Source organism: Xenopus tropicalis, chromosome 1 (assembly GCF_000004195.4).
Source record: "Xenopus tropicalis strain Nigerian chromosome 1, UCB_Xtro_10.0, whole genome shotgun sequence".
Classification (NCBI taxonomy): Eukaryota; Metazoa; Chordata; class Amphibia; order Anura; family Pipidae; genus Xenopus; species Xenopus tropicalis.
This window is the reverse complement of record NC_030677.2, coordinates 166551185-166573844: the sequence shown is the minus strand read 5'-3', so window position 1 is coordinate 166573844 and position 22660 is coordinate 166551185. Positions and strand designations below refer to the sequence as shown.

At 40.2% G+C, this 22660-nt stretch overlaps 1 protein-coding gene across 7 annotated transcripts in view; it reads right to left on the bottom strand.

Annotated features, from left to right (window-relative positions):
- Positions 1-898: 898 nt before the first annotated feature.
- Positions 899-22660, bottom strand: part of osbp2 (oxysterol binding protein 2) — a 125591-nt gene continuing 103829 nt past the window's right edge. For all 7 annotated transcript variants that reach the window (XM_012968645.3, XM_012968653.3, XM_031892872.1 and 4 more), the window contains 7 exons: positions 15237-15482; positions 13485-13605; positions 12752-12855; positions 11975-12070; positions 6579-6763; positions 4800-5020; positions 899-3902 (listed from right to left, as the gene is read on the bottom strand). In XM_012968645.3, the coding sequence (XP_012824099.1) occupies positions 3760-3902; positions 4800-5020; positions 6579-6763; positions 11975-12070; positions 12752-12855; positions 13485-13605; positions 15237-15482 (1116 nt within the window). In that variant the 3' untranslated portion in view covers positions 899-3759. The remainder of the gene's footprint in view (positions 3903-4799; positions 5021-6578; positions 6764-11974; positions 12071-12751; positions 12856-13484; positions 13606-15236; positions 15483-22660) is intronic.

The window sequence follows — 22660 nt, the reverse complement described above, 5'->3', positions numbered from 1 at the left end:
AATTCCAAGTATGTAGTTAAGAGTTATTGCCTTTACACCAGCCGGCTTACATATTTCTGCCCAGGCATATAGTATGTACAGGTATGGGACCTGCAGATTTCCGGATAAGGTTACATAGTTACATAGGGTTGAAAAAAGACCACAAGTGTCAATCAAGTTCAACCCTTCCAAGTAAACCAAGGTTGTTTCCATAATTTGGATCTCCATACCTTAATCCTACTAAAAAATCATTTAATGGGGTGGTTCACCTCGAGGTTAGTATGTTATATAATGGCCTAGTCTTAGCATCTTTTCAATTGGTCTAAATTTTTTTTTATAGTTTTTGAATTATTTGCCTTCCTCTTCTGCCTCTTTCTCTAGATTTCAAATGGGGGTCACTGGCCCCAGCAGCCAAAACCTGTTGCTCTTTGAGGCTACACATTTATTGTTACTTTTTTATTACTTACTTATAGTGATGGGCACCATCTGCGGATTATTTCGCGAAATGCGCAACAAACTTAGCCATGTACAAATTAGCCACGCAACAAAAAATTGGCGTCCATGTCAAAAAATTTTGTCGCACACGCAAAAAAATGAAGTGCGTCACAAAAATGTGTTTTTGACACCCAACATTTTTGCCATTTTGAGGAGTTTTTGCTCATCACTACTTACTTTCTATTTAGGCGTTCCTTTATTCATATTCCTAGGTTAAATTGGACCCTAGCAACCAGACAGCTGATGAAATTCCAAACTGGAGAGCTGCTGAACCAAAAGCTAAATAATTTAAAAACTTTAAATAATAAAAAAATAAAGACCAATAGCAAATTGTCTCATAATAGCATTTTCTATATCATACTAACAGTTAATTTAAAGTTGAACAACCACTTTAAACATTAATTAAACATGAATTATATCTCAGTTGGGATGAAGTACAAGGTACAGTTTTATTATTACAGAGAAAAAGGAAATCATTATTTGCTTATAATGGAGTCTATGGGATGACCTTAACGTAATTCTGAGCTTTCTGGATAATGGGCCTATGGATCTCATACCTGATTACATTATTGATAGCACAATCCTGCTGATCTCTAGAATGACATAACTCTGTGTTTCTTATATGTTCCAGTTTGGTGCAAATAATACTTACCCACCTATTTAATAACAGAGGCTGTGCATACAATACAGTACATAGGTACATCAAGGAGCCGTTGGGTGAAATATATATTATGGTAGACACTCCTGTGAGTTCTTCCTATGTCTAACATATCAAGATTGGATTATGCAGGGGCCCCGCATCCTTTAAGATGCCCCCGCCGTGCCCCCCTAACCCCCCATGGGCCCCCGCCCGAGGACAACCGTGGCTGGAGGAGCTTGCAACAGGGTCAGGTCTGGGTATTTTTCCGGTGTCCATGCGGCCCAGTCCGACCCTGGGATCATGTTATTTGGCCATGATGTCTCCAGTGACATTCTTTTTATTTCTCCTTCTCTTTTAAGCTCAGAAAGCCACCTCAAATTATACCCCACTGCCTGTCCTGGGCTGGGCTTGCACATAGCCCAGAGCAACAGCAAGTATTGCAGCCTGTGGATTAAAGGAGAAGAAAAGGTACAATCACTGGGGGTGCCAATATGTTAGGACCCTCCAGTGATGGTAAAATGTTTATTTTTTAGGAAAGTTAATCAAATATCACATTTCGCCCCATCAGGAAAAATAAACCCCAAATTACTGGAGGGCCAATTTGTTAGCCAGTCCCCATTAACTCTAAATTGCTAACCCATCCTTGGCCGCATTCGTCTGGGGTTTTTTAGTGTAGAAAGTGCCTCAGCCATCATATTGCTCTCTCCCAGGTATCCCCTTGTGTGCAGAACTACTTTGTGACTGCTGTCCTGCGCACACACCCAGCTTTGTTCAGAAAAAGGGATACCTGGGAAAAAGCAGCATGCTCTGCACTAAAGTACCCTGTGTTGGTTATTTTTTTAAATAAAAGGGTTGTCAGCCCAGGGTATGAAATTAGTAATTAAAGTCAATGGGGGGTGCCCAACAAACTTGTCTGCACCGCAATAATGCACAGTTCAGTTTGGGAATGAATAAGGGGAGGGTGCGGCTCCAGTTCTGTCCTGCAGAGGGAGTGCAGCTCATGTTTACCATCTGCTGCTTCTTTTCCATTGCCTCTAAATTCCTTCTGTCTGCTCAGAACAAAGCTGCAGCAGTGCTTTACTGCAAACCCATGCAATGTTATGTGGGCAACGCTACGTATGGTTTTAGGAGGTATCTCATGGCTTTTTATTACTGAAATTGGTCTTAATTGTTTCTTCCTGCTTTGGACAGCATTTAAAGAGCCAGTAACACTGAAAAACTGAAACTGCTCGGTATACATTTATATTTTATATCTGTCTCCCCAGCAGCTGAAAATACAATATTTATTGCCAGCAACAGTCCAATAGTTGTATAGAAAGCTATGACTAATGATATTATCGATAACATCTGACCTTGGCTTATCAGCGCTAAAACCCATTGTGCAAACGCGGATTCTGCACGGCAACTTCCTTGGCTACAAAAGAATGTATTGATATTAATTGTACTACAGCTTCTGGAGCAAATACAAAGTGCAGGGGGACATTGTAAATTTAAAGGAGAGGGTAAGGTAATACCACTAGGCAGTACCCAGTTGTTAGGCAGCCCACAGGGATTCTAGTCTCTTCCTACCTGACCCTGCACACCTCTTTCTTAAAAAATCCAATTGCCTGGGGTACTTCTCCTGTGAGTGCCATGTTCTTCTACTTTCTCTGGCATTACATGCCCTTAAGCGTATGCACAGTAAAAAACGTCTCCCATTTCTGTACTGCGCATACACATAGCTTCAGTAGGCATAGGGGATACGTAAGAACGGAGTAAAATATGGTGGCTGCACACTCTGTTGTAAAGTATCTTGGGCCAGTGCATTTTTTAAGAGGAGACCCACCAGCCTGGGGGGTAAAAAAATTGTATCACTGGGGGTATCTAGAAAATTGGCTCCCCAGTGATTTTACCTTTAATTTTCCTTTCAGTGTATATCAAGGCCTTTCATCATTTTGGTGTTACTGACCCTTTAATCAACAGCACTTTCTGTAAGAGCGGCACCATATCTTTGGAAATATTTTATCAAAAGTGCATTAGTCAAATAGAAAAGAATGGATGTCAGGCTGCAGGTCAGCCAAAACCTAAGGACTGCAGGCTTGACGTCCCTGTCATACACAGTGATCCTTTGCAATATTGATACAGTGCCCAAGAGATCTAGCTGTTTGTCTCCAGTTGGCCACTTGATGCTGCCCATAGATTAATTCACATCTTGTGACTTTTAAGTATAACTATTAACTATAGCCATAGATAACATACATAAATACATATTTCTAAAAGTACCTTAAATTCCTCTATTTTCCTCAAAATTGGATTGTACATTAGAGGATTCAGACCTTGAAAAGGCTGGAAGAGGCAATTATAAAAACGCAAATGTCAAATGAAACATCAGCAATAAAATAAATAATCTTCATTTTCCCCAGTCCTTATTAGTTGCTAAAAAATGTCACTGTAGTAAACCAAAAAAGCTTTATCATTAGAAAATATGTGTTAGATCCCTGCTTTCTCCCGTTCTCGGTGATTCTGGCAGGTGTTTCTATTACTCTGGTTATTTTCATGCTGGTTTGCGTCCCTTCTTCACCAGTGCTGTAAGCTGTATTGAGCCTCCTGTGCATCCTCTATGGGCACTGGTTGGGGGCACTGCCAGCTCTGTATCTCACGCTGGGTCAGAAGATATCAGGGCAGCAAGACCAGTCTTGTCTTTCTTTGCACTCCCAATAGCCACCTTTGTAATTGCAAATCAGTTCACCAGTATAGGGGTCGACTTTCCTCTCAAACCACAGTGGCTGGTATCCTTCGTAGTCATTACCTGCAAAGATAAAGTGATGCAAGCAGCATAGTGATATAGGCATATGCCCATTTTATGCTATGGAACTACCTTGGCTAATGGAGGAGCCAATAAAGATAATGCTCAGTTGTGTTTGTTGGTGTAGTAGTTATATCTAATACCCAAGTAAAGGAGTATTACGGGCATGTACCTATAGACATTGATAACAATGCCCATACCTGTAGAAGATGTGTGGTATTCACCTTCCATGCTTAGGTTTTACATAGATTGGATCAGGACTGGACTGCTATTGCAGTCAGCAGCACATACTAAGATATAGATGCATCAGATGCTATTTGGTGATTCTGACCTCTGGTTGACTGCAATAGTAATCTGGTCACAATTATAGGCACTATTATAAGCAGTAAGTGCTACTGACATGCACTTTGTGTATGCAATATTGCACCCGTGTAGTGCAGTATTTTACCCAGAATCCTAGTGCAAATGCACTCTCTGATATCAGTACAACATAGTTCATAGGTGTCTGGTGTGCAGGACAAAACATTAGGGATGCCAACTCTTCTCCTGGAAATACACTGAGCATGTAAATCTACATGAAGGATCTGATCCATTGTTGACGTCGCCTGACTAACCATATGGTATGGTCTCACAGTATGCTTTTTACAGTACCTCAGCAAAAAACAATCTTGAAGACTAGAAAATCACTGCATGGTCTAATAAAACAAAATGGTTCCTGCTGTTTCACAGGGATTACTAGGTTAGGAATAAAACCTCTCTTCCATCATGCCATGTGGCAATTTACCACTATCCATCCCTAGCTGTGGTTCTGAGCAATGGCTGTCACTTTTTGTTAGTTTAGTGCCAATAAATGCTAGTTGCACTCTCCCTACTAATGTCAACAAGGGCCAAACAACATACCTTCTTCTAATGCCTCCACAGCTTCAGCTTCCCTTCTCCTGCGCACAGCTCTTTGTTTCTCCTCTAGCCTTTGTTTCTCTACATTGGCTTCATCCCATTTGCCATTCTCCATCAATCGCTGGTCTGGCCGATTCCTGCTATCCGTAGGTGCAACACTTTCATCAGATTCATTCAGCGTTAATGCAAATTCCGAAAAAAAATACATGTTCTCTGCATTCTCTCTGCAAAAAGTGAGACACTAAGTTATTCACCATAAGCATATAGGGCCATATTCAGTCTGATGTTGAAAACTTATCCCGTGGTTTAAACCAAAGGGAAAATCAGTTTTTATCATCACAAGTTTGGGCCATAGTGTCAAATAGTAATAAGGGAATATAGGCCACTCTTGTGCCAATTTATTAAACAAATTCCTTTTCAGTGATCTACTAAAACTATCTCCCAAAGGGGGGTTCTGTTATAACCATTACTATTATTACACTGGATTACATGTGTTAATATGTTTATGCATGTGTTTATGTTAACCTAATTTTTATGATAACTGTGATAACAATGCTGACATGTGTATTAGCATAAGGAGAAACAATGAATGTGACAAGTAGGAGGGTTCTGGCAAACCCTGTGTGAGGGATTTACATTGGCTTAGTCCAATCTAGGAATAGCTAGATCTGTGCATTGGATCAATTAATACGAAGCACATTTTTCTAAAGGATGTGACTGTTCCAAAGGCCCCATCCAGAGAAGCATGACAGGCACATTGCTTTCCTCAGGATGGAGAGGTGCCAACATTGCATGTAAGTCTATGAGTATGTGGGCATCTCAACCAAGCATCAAGGATTTTAAGAAAGGTAGGTGAAGCTTGAAATGAGCCAGTTTAAATACAGAACATTTCTTCTGCTGCACAAGGAAGAAGACACTAGAATGTATGGATGCATGTGTATTTTTATTTATATGCCACTACTTATTTACGCAGTGCTGTACGGCAGAACAATACATGAATAAAATAAACAGGGGTCATTACAAAAATAAAAATAAATATAAAGTACAGTTACATAATACAATTAATACATAGAGAAATAGCTAGATGTGTGCATTAGATCAATTAATACGAAGCACATTTATATCTATAAAGCATGAATGAGAGAGAGAATGACCTTCTTCCTTCTCTATACACCTAACAATATACAGGATACTAAATATTATTCTCACTTCAGCCTGTGTGTATGCACTGAAAGGTAATGTAACATTTATATACAATGTATGCTGCTTCTCTAGTTGTTGCGGGATACCCGCTATAATGTTTACCACTAAGGCTGGACAAGCACATGCCTGATTAGTTCTCATGACATCTGTGTAAGCTGATCTGCCAAAGCGACAGATAGATGCTCAGGAGCACATTTGGGGTAATTAAGGCTACACTCTCCACATTCCCTCCTGAGGAGTCGGACGGCTGCTCCATCAAATCAGTTTGACCCAAATTTGAGTTACTGTGACACAGGGTCATGTGTCAGATATGTCAAGCACCCTGAATATATTATGGGCAGCGTACTGTCAATGGTGCTATATTATATTGTTCTATGTTGGTAATAAGAAATGGCTGAAACCCACAAGGCGATTCTCTGGGAAGCCAGTCTGACTCAGTCCATCATAAACATGTTTCATGTCTGGATTTTATTATCTTTCCCTTTATTTAAAATACTGTCTTAAATGGAAGGTGTTAAAATGTGACACAGTAAGAAAATGCTTGAGTGATGTGCAAAATACAGCTGGCATGTGACTTACGGCAAAGGGTATTTCTTCCACAGCAGCTTCGGAGGGAGGGTCTGGTACACTGTCTTTTGTTTGCCTTCTGCACAGCTATTGCCATGGCTGCTCTGTACAATCTTTGCGCATTCCATTTTTTCATCCCAGGTGCCTGATAGAACATAATGTGCTTTTCCATTTGCATCTGTCACCACTCCTGTGACCTGTAACCAGAGTAAAACCTGGCTATAATATATATAGTAACTAAATATTAGGAGAAATGGGCTGACCGTGTCAGACATATAACTGTAACATTTTACTCAGATTAAGGGAGACATGGGTTTGGTTATTCTGTTATCTCCCCATATTCTTGGAAAATTCATTCCATTGCTTCTTAAAAGCAGGTAAATACTGAAAGATTCTAGGTACAGGTACCACACTGCAAGACATGAATAGCACTACACAAGAATATATACTGGATATTACTTAGGTAGGGGATGACTAATGCACTACTATGACTATTAGAAGGCAAAAGGCCATGGGCAGAGTGCCTAAACCTTATGCTAGCACCATACAGGAAGATTTTAAACAGTCAGTATTACCTTTAATTGTTACATTATCAGTGCCCTATGCCCTAATTATTAGATTATCAGTAACCCTCTTGTACAGAGACTGCTTGTTTCTGCACTGGTAATTTCATATATATCACAAGGAGCAACATGGAGCAGCTTCAGTTTCTGCACTGGTAATTTCATATATATCACAAGGAGCAACATGGAGCAGCTTCAGTTTTTCTGTTTGGCCTGTTTAGCCCAAGAAAGAACAAGAACTATACAAAACAACAGGCAATGTGTTCAGCACACACTCTATTTATTGCACTCATGTTGAGCAAGGGGGTATACTATCCCTTGAACAGTTTCATGTAGGTTAACCAGGCACCTGAAAAGCCTTTCGTAATACATGAAATGCAATAGAAAACCTTCTTGTAATAGAAGGTATTTATATGCCCCATACTACAATATAGCATTGCCTTAAAACCAGAAATATGGAATTATGGGTGGGGACATGCAAATTACTCCTTTATATACCTGTGGCCTCCTATGCATCTTAATAGAACATATACATCCTTATAATTCAAACTTGCAGACATTGCTATAAATTGGGTATGAGGTATGTGAATAGCAGTGGCGTAACTGCTGAGGTGGGGCACAGAAGGTGTGACTGCACCCTAACTTGCTCTCCCAAGGGGCCCGACATGGAAACCATGGTAGGATCCTTTAGGTAAGGAGAGTGGCAGGTGAAAGTGTGTGAGCGGTGTGGGTGCCAGCAGGGGGAGGTTGCAGGGGAGGTAGGGTGCATGGAAAGGAGGTGCCTAGGTATAAACTTTGTACCAGGTCCATAGGACTCTAGTTCTACCACTAGTGAATACCCTTTGTATTAAGAAGGATTTCACTGTGTTTCTTACATTAGTAAGGGCTCTTGGGCATTTTTAGCCCTTCTCATCCTGAACCTGATAGGTTTCTTGGCTAAAGAGGCCAGGTGTGTGTAAAACCTATTGCTGCTCTCTAAGGGATGGGCTTTGGTTTGAAGGTATTTATAAAATTTGTTGACCCTCAGGATGTCCCTCTCTTTATCAAGGTCTTTCTCTTTATCAATTTGTCAAGGTATTAGGGCTGTGGCACACGGGGATATTAGTCGCAGCGCAACAAATCTCTCTTGTCGCAGACGACTAATCTCCCGAAATGCCATCCCACCGGCTAAAATGTAAATCGCCGGTGGGATGGCATACGCGGTGCGGCGATTTCATCCCACCTGCGATTTACATTCTAGCCGGTGGGATGGCATTTCGGGAGATTAGTCGCCTGCGACAAGAGAGATTTGTTGCGCGGCGACTAATCACCCCGTGTGCCACAGCCCTAAAAGGGAACATTAATTGCCAACACACATGTTTTTATCTGTACATACTGATATATATATATCCCTGAGTTAATACTGCACAAATCCACATAAGACTACACAGTGCAATCCGCTTCCACCCCCTCTACATTGACATTCTGACCTCTATACATAGGATTTATGTGCACTGCAAGCAAAGGATCAGTAAAGAACAATGCAGGCAAAGCTGCATTCACTCACAGATTAAATGCCATCTCCGAAACACTGTAGTCCTCTTGGGGAGTTTTAATACAACCTATTTATCATCCTCTGCTGAGGAACTGCTACATTTATTAAAGAGAAAAAAGGGTTTCAAAACCCACCATATATTTTCTATTCAGTGTATGCCAAAATAAATGATAGCCCACAATAACCTGAGTTTTATGTGAAGTAATAAGAAACAGTGATCTGACCCCCGGCTGCAGCTGTTTAACAGATTATCATTATTAGCACCCACACACATACACATACTCACCCACACACATACACACCCACACACATACACACCCACATTTACACACCCACATATACAAATACTCACCCACATGTAAACATTTATCAGCCTGAAAATATTTTGGGAGAAAATCCACTGATACTATAAAATATTTTTATATAAGGGGCAAAAGCCCATTGGAAAGATCTGTTGTAGAGCGAAGTACACTGGCAAAAGCAGATGTTCATATTGTGACGTATAAGTAGATAAGGCTTTCACTGCATGTCTTGCAATTTACAGGTTTTTGGGCTCTGTTTGGTGATAATAAATATATGAAGCGAAATAAACAGAAAGGTTAAAGAGTCCTACTTTGTTATCCTGTGCAAAACACCAGTGCTTGAATTATATACTCATTTTGACAAAAGCCGCACAGCAATTGGATATAAAGGTTTGTCATTGTTATTCTTGCTCCCTAGCACATACTTATTTATTCAGGATTAGTATGATTTAGATCAGTGCTGTCCAACTTCTGTGGTGCCGAGGGCCGGAATTTCTCTAGCATACATGGTGGAGGGCCGCTAATGGAAGCCAGTTTTGACCACTCCCTCTTTTTAAACCACACCCACTTCAAACCACACCCATTTTATCATAATAGTGGTAGTGCAGCAAAAACCCAAATGCTTGGTCCTCACTGCAGGATATCTACTGTCATTCATATGTGAAATGTGATATTATGTTATATTAAGACATACCATTACATCCATATGCCTCCTTTTCCCATGTGGATAGGACAGCAACCCCCAGAACATAATTACGCACCTTGGGGACCATTTAATGGCTAATTCCAAATGCAAACTGCTAACAAACTCCCAGAACAAACCCCTGCCAGGGCCACCTCCCACAGGCAGCATAGAGCAGGCAGAGTATGGCACACACAGGCAGCACTCTGCCTGTCCTATGCTGCCTGTGTGTGCCATACGCTACCTGCCCTATGCTGTCTGTGTGTGCCACACTCTGCCTGCCTATGCTGTCTGTGTGTGCCATACTCTGCCTGTCCTACCCTGGCTGTGTGTGCCATACGCTACCTGCCCTATGCTGCCTGTATTTGCCATACTCTGCCTGCCCTATGCTGCCTGTGTGTGCCATACGCTGCCTGCCCTTAGCTGCCTGTGTGTGCCATGCTCTGTTTGCCCTACCCTGCCTGTGTGCGCCATACTCTGCCTGCCCTACCCTTTCTTTGTGTGCCATACTCTGCCTGACCTATGCTGCCTGTGTGTGCCATACTCTACCTGCCCTATGCTGCCTGTTTGTGCCATACTCTGCCTGCCCTATGGCACACATGGGCAGCATAGGTCAGGAAGTACATACAATGTCTGAGGTGTGAAGAGGTGAACAATGTGGGTGATTACAGCCTGAGCCTGAGGTGTGAACCATGCAGGGGGGGCAGTTAATCTCAGTAATGATACCATTTAAAGCTTACTCAAAAGGTAAGCCATCAAAGCAGCCAGACAGGAGGGGGGCCACACAGAGGGGGGTCGCGGGCCACCAGTTGGACAGCACTGATTTAGAGAATAATATTCGGAGACAATTTGCAACTGATCTTCATTTTTATTATTTGTGGTTTTTGAATTATTTAGCTTTTTGTTCAGCAGCTCTCCAGTTTGGAATTTCAACATCCATCTGGTTAGTAGGGTCCAAATGACCCTAGCAATGAGGCAGAGGTTTAAAGAAACTGGAATATGAATAGGAGAGGACCCGAATAGAAAGATATGGGATAAAAACAATAAAATTGTAGCCCCATGGAGCAACAGTTTTTTTGGCTTCCAAGGTCAGTGACCCCCATTTGAAAGCTTGAAAGAGTCAGAAGAAGAAGGAAAATATTTAAAAAAACCAAGACCAATGTAAAAGTTGCTAACAATAGGCCATCCTATAACACTACTAAAAGTTAAATTTAAATTTGAGTCAACATAGAATCAAGGGTCAGTCATTGATCTAGGGCCATGACATCTACAACAACCTTTTTAAACACGATTCAAGATTAAGGGCGAAGACACACTGAGCTACTAGTAGCAGCTACTTTTTTACGGCTACTAAACTCCAGAAAATACCTTTCCATAGACAATACTGAGAATTGCCTCTGCTAAAACACACGTAGAGACAGTTATCAGTAAATGATCAGAATTGTCTATTTTAGTAGCCACGTCAAGTAGCTGCTACTAGTAGCTCCGTGTGTCTTCACCCTTAGAGAACATTAAATCTGTGTACATTGACCACAAGTATTCAAGACAATGCATTGCAACTCAATCACAATCTTATTTTTGAAGGGAAAGTAAACCTTTGTCAGCCCCCTACCCAACCACTTCACAGGGCTTTTTCTCACTGCTAATCCAGAACTGCTGTGCAGAGATGTTGCCATCCAATTTATTCTCTGTAATTTGCATCGATGCTTAAAGCTTACCTGTAGTCCTGGCCCCGTGTGCATGCTCCTAGTCTCCAATAACCAAAATCAAATTCGTGAGTGAAGGATAGCAGCAGAAAATAGTAACTGCCACAACAGCTAGGGCTGCTATCACTAATTATGAAGCCCCAAACTATCAAGTTAACATGCCTGTCCACGGGGCCCCAATTATTAGTCCACCAGTCACTGTGCCCTCTGGGTGGTGGGCCCTAGCAACAAGTAAAATAGGACCACTTGCCCACACAGTCACACCCTTGATCTGCCCTATCCATGCCCCAATTATGCCTAAACTCAATGCATGATCCACTTAAACCCTCATTTCCATCTATGCCCCACTTCCTCTGCCATGGGTGGGTTAATGCTAGTTATATCTTTATATTGCTAAAATAAATATTAGAAATGTACCCTTCTTTCCAGCCAAATGTTAACCAAGAAAAATTGTTCCAGTTGCTGTTTACACATTAGCAGGTGGTTGAAGGTCATTTAAAATGAAGCAATAAGTTATGCTTGTAGAGATATAATAAGCCATAGTGGAACCAATATAATTTAGAATTAATGTGTTCAGTATATAGTCACCCATTTTTTATAATAAGTTCAGAATCCAAATACCTTTCTAGCGATGTCCCTGGAGAAATAACTATAAGGGCTGAATTTCAGTTGGCATTTATCCTTCGTCTTATAGTTGATGATCTCTATATCTCCAGACTAGAAAGGGAGAAAAAACAAACATAAGTTTCTTTCATTCACAGGGCCAGACCACCAAGGCCATCCAAACCCTTTTATAATAAAAAGAAATACCCTTATTTTGTCTGGCAGTATTAGAATTATCTAAATCAAGGTTAAAGAGCATCATTTCAAGGTTAAAGAGCCTTCATGCCTGAGCCCTGTTGTCAGTGGGCAACCTTCTGCTTTAATGCATCTTGGAAGGGAATTGGAAGTGGCAGCTGCACAGGAACAGTTGGTTTGCAAGGAATTGGAAGAAGAATTTTGCCTTCACACTGGGAATCAGGACCAAGTTCCAATCACTGTGTTATTCACGATTCTTTAAATGATACTTATCAATCACTGTAGCACTACTATGCTGCCTTTGCCTTGGCCAGTGCAGTAACATTTTTGGATTCTACCCTACTGTGCTAGGGACACGTGGGAAAGTACAATGCTGGAGCAGTGCTGTGCTTTTCTCCATGGGGTGGTGTGTTTCTTCCAAAAGAAGCAACATTGCAGGCAGAATATTTTGCAAATTTCTTTAACATATCAGCACCCCCCCAATAATTTAAGGTTTCCTTGTCCTTCAAAGATTTGCATCTATTTTAGTGAGTGAAAACAAAATAGTTTGTGTAAAGCTTGTGTTTCCTTTCTGCCATGCTTTGTACATCCCACACTGACCTGGTCTATCCAGAGCTTCCCAACGATGATATTGTGCACAGTAGAGGTGACCTTTCTCCACACATAGTGATTACCACTGGAATGGAACTCCAGATGAATATCCCCTGTGATACGGAGACATAAAGCAAGTGCTGAATTAGAAACGTTTTTAGGCCACATTTCAGTGTTTGATTAATTGAGTGACAAATTCCACTGTTGCAATCTCTGTTGGCTTGTTTCATTCATTCAACCTACTTTAGTCAGGGTACTTATTTTTACTAATTTGCTTAAGTTGTTTTACAGAAACATTTTAGTTGATTTAAAAATAAAAACTACAACCCCCCTTTTCCAGGTCCCTTCAATCCAATATTATATGCCCTATGAGTGCAGAGATGTGAGACTGTTAACCCCTCATGTCATGTAAGTTTCAGGTGTACCTAGAGCAGCAAATAGACATTCTTCCAAATGTCACCCTAATTGGTGTTCAGGCTGAATTTCCCCTGCCAATGCTTCAACCATCAACCCCAGCAATTTAAAGTATGTATAATGTAAAGAAGTATGAGGCAATTCCAGGAGCCCATGAGCATGCTGGGGTCTATAAAAATACCTTGGACAGTCACACATGTATCCTGTTGGGCTCCAGTTGAAAAGCTCTGTCTAGATCTATAAATTCAGCTGGAGAAGTCTATTTATAATATTTTTTAGAAACATCCAATAATGAGTATAAGACCACAAACACATGGCATTGTCATACCCAGTGGCATGATGGAGAGGTATTTTCCTCTGAATTTGCTTGCAATGGTGATTTCCTGCCACAATTTCCATCCATTTTTGGAGTGAACATAATGGGCAGCAGCAGGTGGGTGATGACTAACCTGGCAATGAAATTAAGCTGATTATATTAGAAGCACAGAAAAATGTAAGTAAGATCTATATCAGAGCCCAAGTGTGCAATTTACAACATATTAAGTAAATTAAGTTACAGTCTCAAAACAAGAGATACAACTGGATACAATTATAGATACACTGAGATAATTAAGCAATGAGCAGTTAGCATGATTTAGTTTTCTTTACACATGTTGTAAGAATAAGTTGTTTGACCGTAGCAAATGATACAATACTGATTTGGCAGTCCTAGAGGTGGTACTGTCTGTTTTGTTTTTTTTTTCAATCAGTTGTACCATCTGGTTGTTTAGCACAGAGCCCCAACCTAAAATCACTTTTTTATGCAGAATATTATGGACCAGTTACTTCTTGTACTTATATTACAGGTATAGGAAATTCTATCCAGAATACTTTGTGTTTTCCACATAAGGAGCTTTTCCATATTTTAGAGCAACATGTCTAAAAGGCTGCTTAAAACATGTATCCAGAAAAAAAAGAGGATCAGTGTTTCTGGAAATTCCATCTAAAATGACATGTTTGCGGCTGGGACACTCACCGATAAGCTCTAAATTGAATCAATGTCAACACAAAATCTATCAGTAGCTATCAGTAAGTGTCATTAGAAATGGTATATAGGTCACTTCCTATAAAGCAGTGGAAAAGTCCTCTTAAGCAATAAATGCCATATCACCATTTAACACTCTGATAAAAAAGCTTGGCAGATGCCAGGAGAATAGAACCTGCTTGAATGCATAATCCCAACAGTAAGGTTTGGCAGAGGAAGAATAATGGTCTGAGCAATTTCAAGGGTTTGGCTAGGGCCCCTGTTCCACTAAAATGTACAGCATTCTTGCCAACTCCATGTTCCTGCTATGTGGAAACAGTTTAGGAAAGGCTCCTTTTCTGTTTTTGCACAATAATGCCCCCATGCACCAAGTGAGGTCCATGTAGAATGAGTTGGTTGCAGAGATAAGAGTGGAAAAACTTGACCTGTACAGAGCCCTGACTTCTACCTAACCAAACACCTGTGGGAAGAACTGTATGCCGATTTTGTGCCAGGCCTGCTCCCCAAAATCAGAATACTTAAGCAGAAGACTTGGGACCTGGGGACTTCTGGATCTTTGCATAATTTGGATCACCATACCCTAAGCTAAAATTCCAATAATCATTAAACAAACCCAATAGGATTGTTTTGCCATAAAAATGGATTCATGCAGAATAATTATCATCAAGTACAAGGTACTGTTTTATCATTACAGAGATAAAGCAAATTTGAAAACACTATAATTATTTGCTTAAAATGGAATCCATGGGAGATGGCCTTCCTGTAATTCAGAGATATCTGGATACTGGGTTTTCAGATAAGGAATCCCATACCTGTAACAACTTCATATTAATGCCCTTGGTTTGGGAATGAGATGTTAGAGAGGCAGGTGTCTGGATACTTGAGGCCACACAGAGTATATTATGAAACTATTAAAAGCATGGTCAACTGTATTATGCTGCTGTCATGGACATGTTATTATAAAAGGTTGTTAAATGGTTCAAATTTCCAAGAGTTTTCTGATGAACAGACAAAAATTAATTTTTAACATGATTTTGCCTCACAGCATCTTCATACCTGCTCACATATGGACCTGAATCCTAAATCATCTAGTCGGTCAAGTTCAAAGGTTTCACCTAGTAGTGGATTAAATGGTTTTGCTGTCCGGTGGACTGTGGTGGAATAGGAAGATACAGAGAAAGCAGCAATAAAACACATCTGTTCAATAGAGCTTTCACATTTCACTGCTTTATCCAGCAATTCGTGGTACTCCAAGTCTTCCGTAAGCCTCTGGAGCATAGAAAGGGGCTCATTAAAATTCACCTACAAAAGAAGCAAGAAGACAAATCAACCAGTTATGTACCGTGAAATTGCAGCAATCCAAACAAAGGCAAAATCTGAATATGGCACAGCACAGGATTATCAGTAGGCTTTTATAGCTATTACTAGGCCAAAATGCAAGGGTATCAATAAACTAAAACACAGCCATTATTTCCCTCTATTTCTATAAAATCAGCATGTGTAGCACTACTTTAGAGAGATTGTGCATTATTCACATTCCTGCCCCAGTGGAGCTTAAAAGCTATGATTGTCAGCAGTCCTTTCTGCTCAAGTAGGAATATTCCAAAGTTGCAGCATTTCAGTTTATATTCTGTAGTCATAGAAACAGTTTAATATTTTTAATATCATCCCCCTTAAAAACCCATGGCAAGTACTGTTTTTATCTGAACACAGCTATTTTCTGTCACTTTGTGGAAGGTGAGATTCATGACTGCCAAGCTGCTTCCCTCGAAGCTAGGGGGAGATCTAAAAATAACAGCATATTTCATTCTCTTTTTGGGAGGGTTAACACGACAGTTCCATCGGCAAGCTTCCCGTGGGGTTCAGAGTCTTCTGCTTGTCTCATACTCTATTGATCATGTTGTGCTTATTCCAAAATTGTGTCCTTCCTCTGTCAGACACATGTGTGTTAATATGACACTCAGCAGTAAAGATTGGACTTTTTTTTTATTGCAGAAGAGCTTTTGGAGAAGCTGGAGCTTTTAGAAATTATTTTATGGGAAGACAGCACTTTAAACACAAAAGCATGACCTGTTATAGAATGCCCTATTCCTAGCAACTTTGCATTTGGTCTTCATTGTTTATTTTTTATACTTTTCAACGATTTGCCTTCCACTTCTACATTTTTCCAGCTTTCAAATGGGGATCACTGACTCCCACAGCCAAAAACTATTGCTCTTAAGTTCCTCTCCTATTCATATTCCAGTCTAAGGTTAACAAGGCTCTATCAACCAGATACAGTTGCATAGGGTTGAAAAAAGACCAGAGTCCATCAAGTTCAACCCTTCCAAGTAAACCCAGCACCCACAAACCCACACCTACCAATCTATACACTCACATACATAAACTATATATACAACCAGTAATACTAACTGTAGATATTAGTGCAAACCAGCAACACAGCCAGTCTAAACTGGGCAAAACTGTACACAAACTTTTAATACTTTCAAACTGCAAACAAAATAGGCTGAGTTATTTCTTCACAAAGACCATTTGAAAAAAGGACTCTGAAGAAGGCCTGTAAATAATAATGCTAGAAATGCTCTATTTACCTTAAATACTGTATCAGCCCTATAGCATTAAAGATCCATGCCTTTAAATGTGTCCCCTAGTGTTTATATTATTAGTTTGTCTTCTGGTGTCAGTGACACTGTTGGCTGTAGAGCAGTTAAGCTTTAGGATTGTCAGAAATCCAAAAACATATTCTTCTACAAAATCCACCTTCTAGCACCTTCTAGCCTTTGGTTGACAATTCAGTTTTGACTTTGTGGGAATTAAACACCACACAATGACACTTTGAAGAAAATATTTGTCATTATCAGTATTAATCACCAACAAACTGACCACTGCCAACAAGTATTAATGACCTCAAACAAAATTCTTGTATCTGTTACAAACAAACCCATTGATCTTCCCTATTGTGGGGTTACCAGATCATTTGAAAATTCAGGGACACGTCTAAAAGATCGAGTTAGCAGGGCTGAACTGATTGCAGTTTATTTTGAATGGAATCAGTGTTGCCCTGCAATATGACTTTCCTACACACATTACTAACCTTTGCAAACAGCCAGAATACCACTGACGTTGCTACTGTTTGCCTTTGCAAAACATCACTTCTCTGGTTTACCTTAATTATACACAGTATATGCAAGGCATTGTGGGAATTAGGTTATTGACTGTGATAATGAGATAGTAAATCAATTTTTAGTTCATGTATTACTAGTCCTAATTCATTCAGGGCAGTGTAAGAAAAAGTCTACCCACATTTAGTAACCCATAGAAACCAATAAGATGTTTGTTTCCAAACAGCTGACCAGAAAATGCTACCGGACTGGTTGCTATGGGTTACTATATAAATAGCAAAATAATGACAGTTTATTACATTAACCCCTGGTGCTCAGATTTTGACATACAATTAAGGCTTCAAATTTGATGCACCTATACAGATTTTCCATTTCCACATTCAGATTGCAGTATTTAACTTACATATGTGATAGGGCTTCAATGAAAAACCAGCCTGTGTTAATATTGTGTAGTGTTTGCAGTTATACATCTCAGACTATTTCCTGTACTGCTATTGAAAATTGTGCCTGTGTTCACATAATGCACCCTTATTCTGACGTCTAAGATCCATGACGATTCATGTTCGCAGGTTGCTAAGGAGAGTGCACTGACATTATCTGCTCTTTCAATTAAATACATAAACATAAGTGCCTCAAATATCTCAAGAGAGACTTTATAAGCATACATTGCTACATGAACATAATAAATGTCCTTCATACACAGAAGCAATCTCTGGTTATAGAACCAGGAGCTGGAGTAGCAATTACTTTTTTTAATCTTCAACATCTTGACCCTGATGTAGCATTGGCTTGGAGTCCCACCCCTGTGCAGTTGGGGGCCTCTCGCTCCAGTGCAGGGTTTCTAGCAAGACAAAAGGCCTACACCAAATGTCATAAATAACATGGTTCAGCTTGAGGCTTTTTACCTCCTAATATTACTGTGACGGTCAATGCTGAGGGAATCTTATGCACATGTTCCCCTTCCCTCCTGTCACCTCTACCTAATACATTGTTATCTTTTCAGGGCAGGAACCTCATCCAAACTGTGTACTGTGTACTGAAATTCCTAGTACTTATAAGGTACCTACCACTTCAAAACTGCTTCCTCCATCAGAGGTATCAGCTGAAAAAAGATGCTGATGGTCTGAGTTGGCAGTTTATTGACCTGTGTATGGGGCCCTCAGATGGGCCTACCCAACTTGTATCTTGGCACAAATAAGCCAGATGTCAATTGGGCAGGTGTAAAAATCCCGTTGGGATGAGGAGTGCATCAGTGCATTGATGTGGCCCTTGTCCTGTTTTTCAGGACCAAAAATGTGCTGAAAAAGTCACCCTCTGCTTATACTCGAGTCGGGTGAAATACACAGCCTCTATACTGGCAACGTGATCCTATCATTTGGCCAGGGGGGCCGAATAATATCATCCACTGCAAGGTGGCCATCTCAGGGTAAGATATGCTTGTTTGGTTACCTCACCAAATGATACAAACCATTGTATCTTACATTACTGGTTTTTTTTTTAAACTTTATGCCGATAATTATTGCCACTATCAGAAACTACTTGGCTCATTGACTTGCTAAACATTATTGAATGATTTACCTGAACTCTCAATAGCTGCCTGTAATTTGTGTCACTTAAGTGATAATAAGCAGCTGCAGTCATTATTCATTTTTCAAGAATAATTTTATTTTAGAAATATTCTACCAATTGCTCTATAAAGCCAAATACCATCAACTGAGCACTTGAGTCCATGGCATTTGATATGCTCTGCACCAAAACCGATACATTTCTTACAACTAACAGGATGAAGGTAATAAACATGATTATGGGTTATTATACATGAAACTGTCACTTTATTTATACTGCCATGTATTATATAGGGCTCGTTTATGTCTGCAAGTGCAGTAAAAAAAAAGTGCAATTTTAAGTTCAATCACCATGTTTTTTCCACAATGTAGTACTTTTCCCAGAAATCCAGCATCATTGTGGTCAGAAGGGGTCATTGCAACTGATGCAACTTCAATGCACCTGCTGGTGCCATTGGTTTCAGATCCACCCATAATTAACACAACTGCACATGCATTTTGCCGCAAATTAAACGCAAATGCACGGAAGTCTGCCTGGTGTCATTTCCCTTGCCTCAATAGACCCAGATCAGAAAGCAGAAAGGACTACATTACATTACACTATTTTGGTTCCTGTTTTTTTTCTCTGTTGCCATAGGCCCTGATCTATTTGAGTTTTGTAAGGACTGAGTGGTGCCAAGTGCAACTATACAGAAGTGCAAAGAGCGCACCTTGATGCAAGCAGGTTTAATGGATGGGTGTAAATGTGTAACTCACTGCAAGGTGGGAGCATAACTGTATTTGCAGACATAAACACCCCATATATACATTATACTGTATGTAGAATAGGCGCTGTGCATATCCTGCCAGGTGTTGTTGGATGTATGTAATTTGCACAGTATTTATCTTGGCGTGTGTTCTTGGGATACTATAAAGAAATCTGTGTAGGAAATGTAAAAATGATGAAAACAGCAGCACTCCGGTTGTTTTGAAAAATGTGAATCTTTACTCAAGTGCCAAAGGCAACGTTTCGGGCTTCAATCCAGCCCTTTATCAAGCCTTAAGGCTTGATTGAAGCCCGAAACGTTGCCTTTGGTACTTGAGTAAAGATTCACATTTTTCAAAACAACCGGAGTGCTGCTGTTTTCATCATTTTTGTATTTATTTTCCCGGGCAGTGGGTACAGCGTGCACCTGGGGCTGCAAGAAGCTATTTTCACTGTGTAAGCACATGTTAACTGATTCTATTTGTGTAGGAAATGTATTTATTTAGCTTTCCCACACACAAAATCATCCTCCACCTACAGTATAGCGCCAGATTCAAAATCAAGTGCAAGGTGCAAAGCACAGCACTCCGGGACACCAGGGAGCCCTGTACGTAAAGCCAGCCTACTGTCTTTTAAATATAAGAATGAGTTAGGGTTTAGGGTCCACATATAATGTCTGTCTTTAGCAGACTGGCCTACACCAAATATTCACAGGGACTATTTAATAGATAACTTGCACCTTTTAATCAGTTTGAGCATTTTTCAGGATCAAAGATTTTGTCTGTTGCTTGGACAAGAAAGCAGCAATACTTTTATGGTTATGTTCCTGAACTGGATTTCTAGGGTTAAATAATGATGTCTTACAAGAGAGGGAATTCAGGTTTAAATATAAGCATATAGGCTACTGGATTTGTTCTTTTCTGTTGCCACCTGAAGCCCTCATATTATCATATAATTACCTAACAATAAGTCATCAGGCGGCAAGAACTAGTGGTAATGGCATCAAGAGCAATGCAAAAGTAGCTAAACATGAAAGGACTGGTTACGCTGGCAGGAAGCATGACCCCTTCCACTTGCTCATGGCATTACAGCTTAAGTTCCCTAAAGGATATGGAGATGTTTGTGAAATTGCTGTTATATTATCTCCAGGATCTGTTATACTGATAATGGCACTTTTGTCCTATATTTAGAGCTAGAGCAGGATGAAATTCTTGCCCAATTCACTAAGGAGCAGTCTAGGAGTTGGCCTGCTGTTGCACTGTTGCTGCCTTGCAGCGCTACGAAACTAGGTTCAATGCCGGCCAGGGCACTGTCTGGAAATAGCCTTGATTTTCTTTCTATGCTTGCAAGGGTTTCCTATGGGTACTCTGGTTTCCTTCTACACTCCAAAAATGTACAGGCAGGCTAATTAATCCTTGATAAAACTGACCATACTTTATGTGAATGTGATAGGTTCCTTATATTGTGAGCTCCACTGGGGCAGGGACTGATATATCTCTGAAGTGTTGCAGAATATGTTGGGGCTATATAAATAAGAATAACAAATGAAATAAAGACATAAAGAAAATTAAGTCACCCCATGTGTCATTACATTGAAGAAATAAAGTACAATTTATTCTGAATACAGCAATGCATATAACTAATACTCACTACCCATTAAGTAAATATTTGCTGATCATAAGTACTTAATATCCCATCTCAATGCTCCCTTGCCATGTGGTTTACAGTGCTTTCAATTCTCTACATCATAAAGTGCACTTCACACACATATTAGCAATGGCTTAACAGCATGCAGTGATCATTTTTCTAATATATATTCATCTACCCATCTGTGATTAAAGCAAAGGAAATACATAGACCACACAGTAATAAAATAAATCTAGATTACATTTTAGTGACAAAACTGAAATGAGCCATTAAGCTGTAATATTCTCATTCTCAAAGGGCCATTAAGAAGTCATCAGCAAACCAGCAGACATATGGGGAAGCAGCACTCTCCCAGGATTACAGGTATTTGTTTAATTTTGTACTTGCACAAACATCAGAACATGAGAATGCACAACCTTCCTTTTTAAAATAGTATTTCCAGTGTTCCTTTCTAAAAACAAAGGTACTTTCTGTGTTCTCTAGAATCCAGGAGTAAAGAAAATATGGAAAATTCAACAGATGAAATCTCAGAGACACCCCTGGCTTCTGCAGGAAGCTCTAATTTCTGAGGTCTCAACCTCAGGGGAGGGCAAGTGGACCCATTCACCATATCTCATTTAGGGGCATTTAAATATATAAAGAGGGTCTAAAGGCATCACAGCGCTAATTTGTCCATCCTGGCTCCTTTTCAGAATCCCCTGCAAATGCCTGTTGACGCAGAGAACCCTGGGACTATTGCCACCTTCATGGCACTTTCAGGGTGCTCAGTGCAGTCTGCATTAATTCATGCAGACACAATACACCCTTGTTTTTAGCACATGGTACTTTCTCCACTGTGATTTGTATGCTGAACAAGAATAGAGCACAAAAGATCTTTCTCTGTATGCAGCATTGCCTGGGTTCTTCTACATTGCACACAGGAGGGTCTGGAGGTTGACAGCATAAAAGAAAATCTGAAAAACTTTTACTTTGCGCAGCAAGGTGAAAAATATCAGGGGACATAGGGAACCATGCACTTTATTTCCGCTTATGGTTCATTCTCATCATCATGAATTATTTATATAGCGCCATCAAAAGCAGCGTTTAACATTATGGTTTCCTTGTACCATGTGAGCTGCACTCTGCATTTTGCACAATATTTTAAAGCTGTGTAGCACATACTGTAGCTCTCTCCTGCAAGTGGTATAGGTCCACATGCTTCATATATGGGCCAAGATGCACAATTTTACACTCCTTGGCACTTTAGCACTTGCACCCGGACCTTTGGAAAAAGGCCCTATTACATTTCACCAATCACAGTGGTCTGAGGGTTGGGAAACTTTAATACTGAGGTACCCCACCTATTCTATATATAAGTCAGAGGAACTGAAAGCAATGAATGTACAGTATTGCACAGCCATT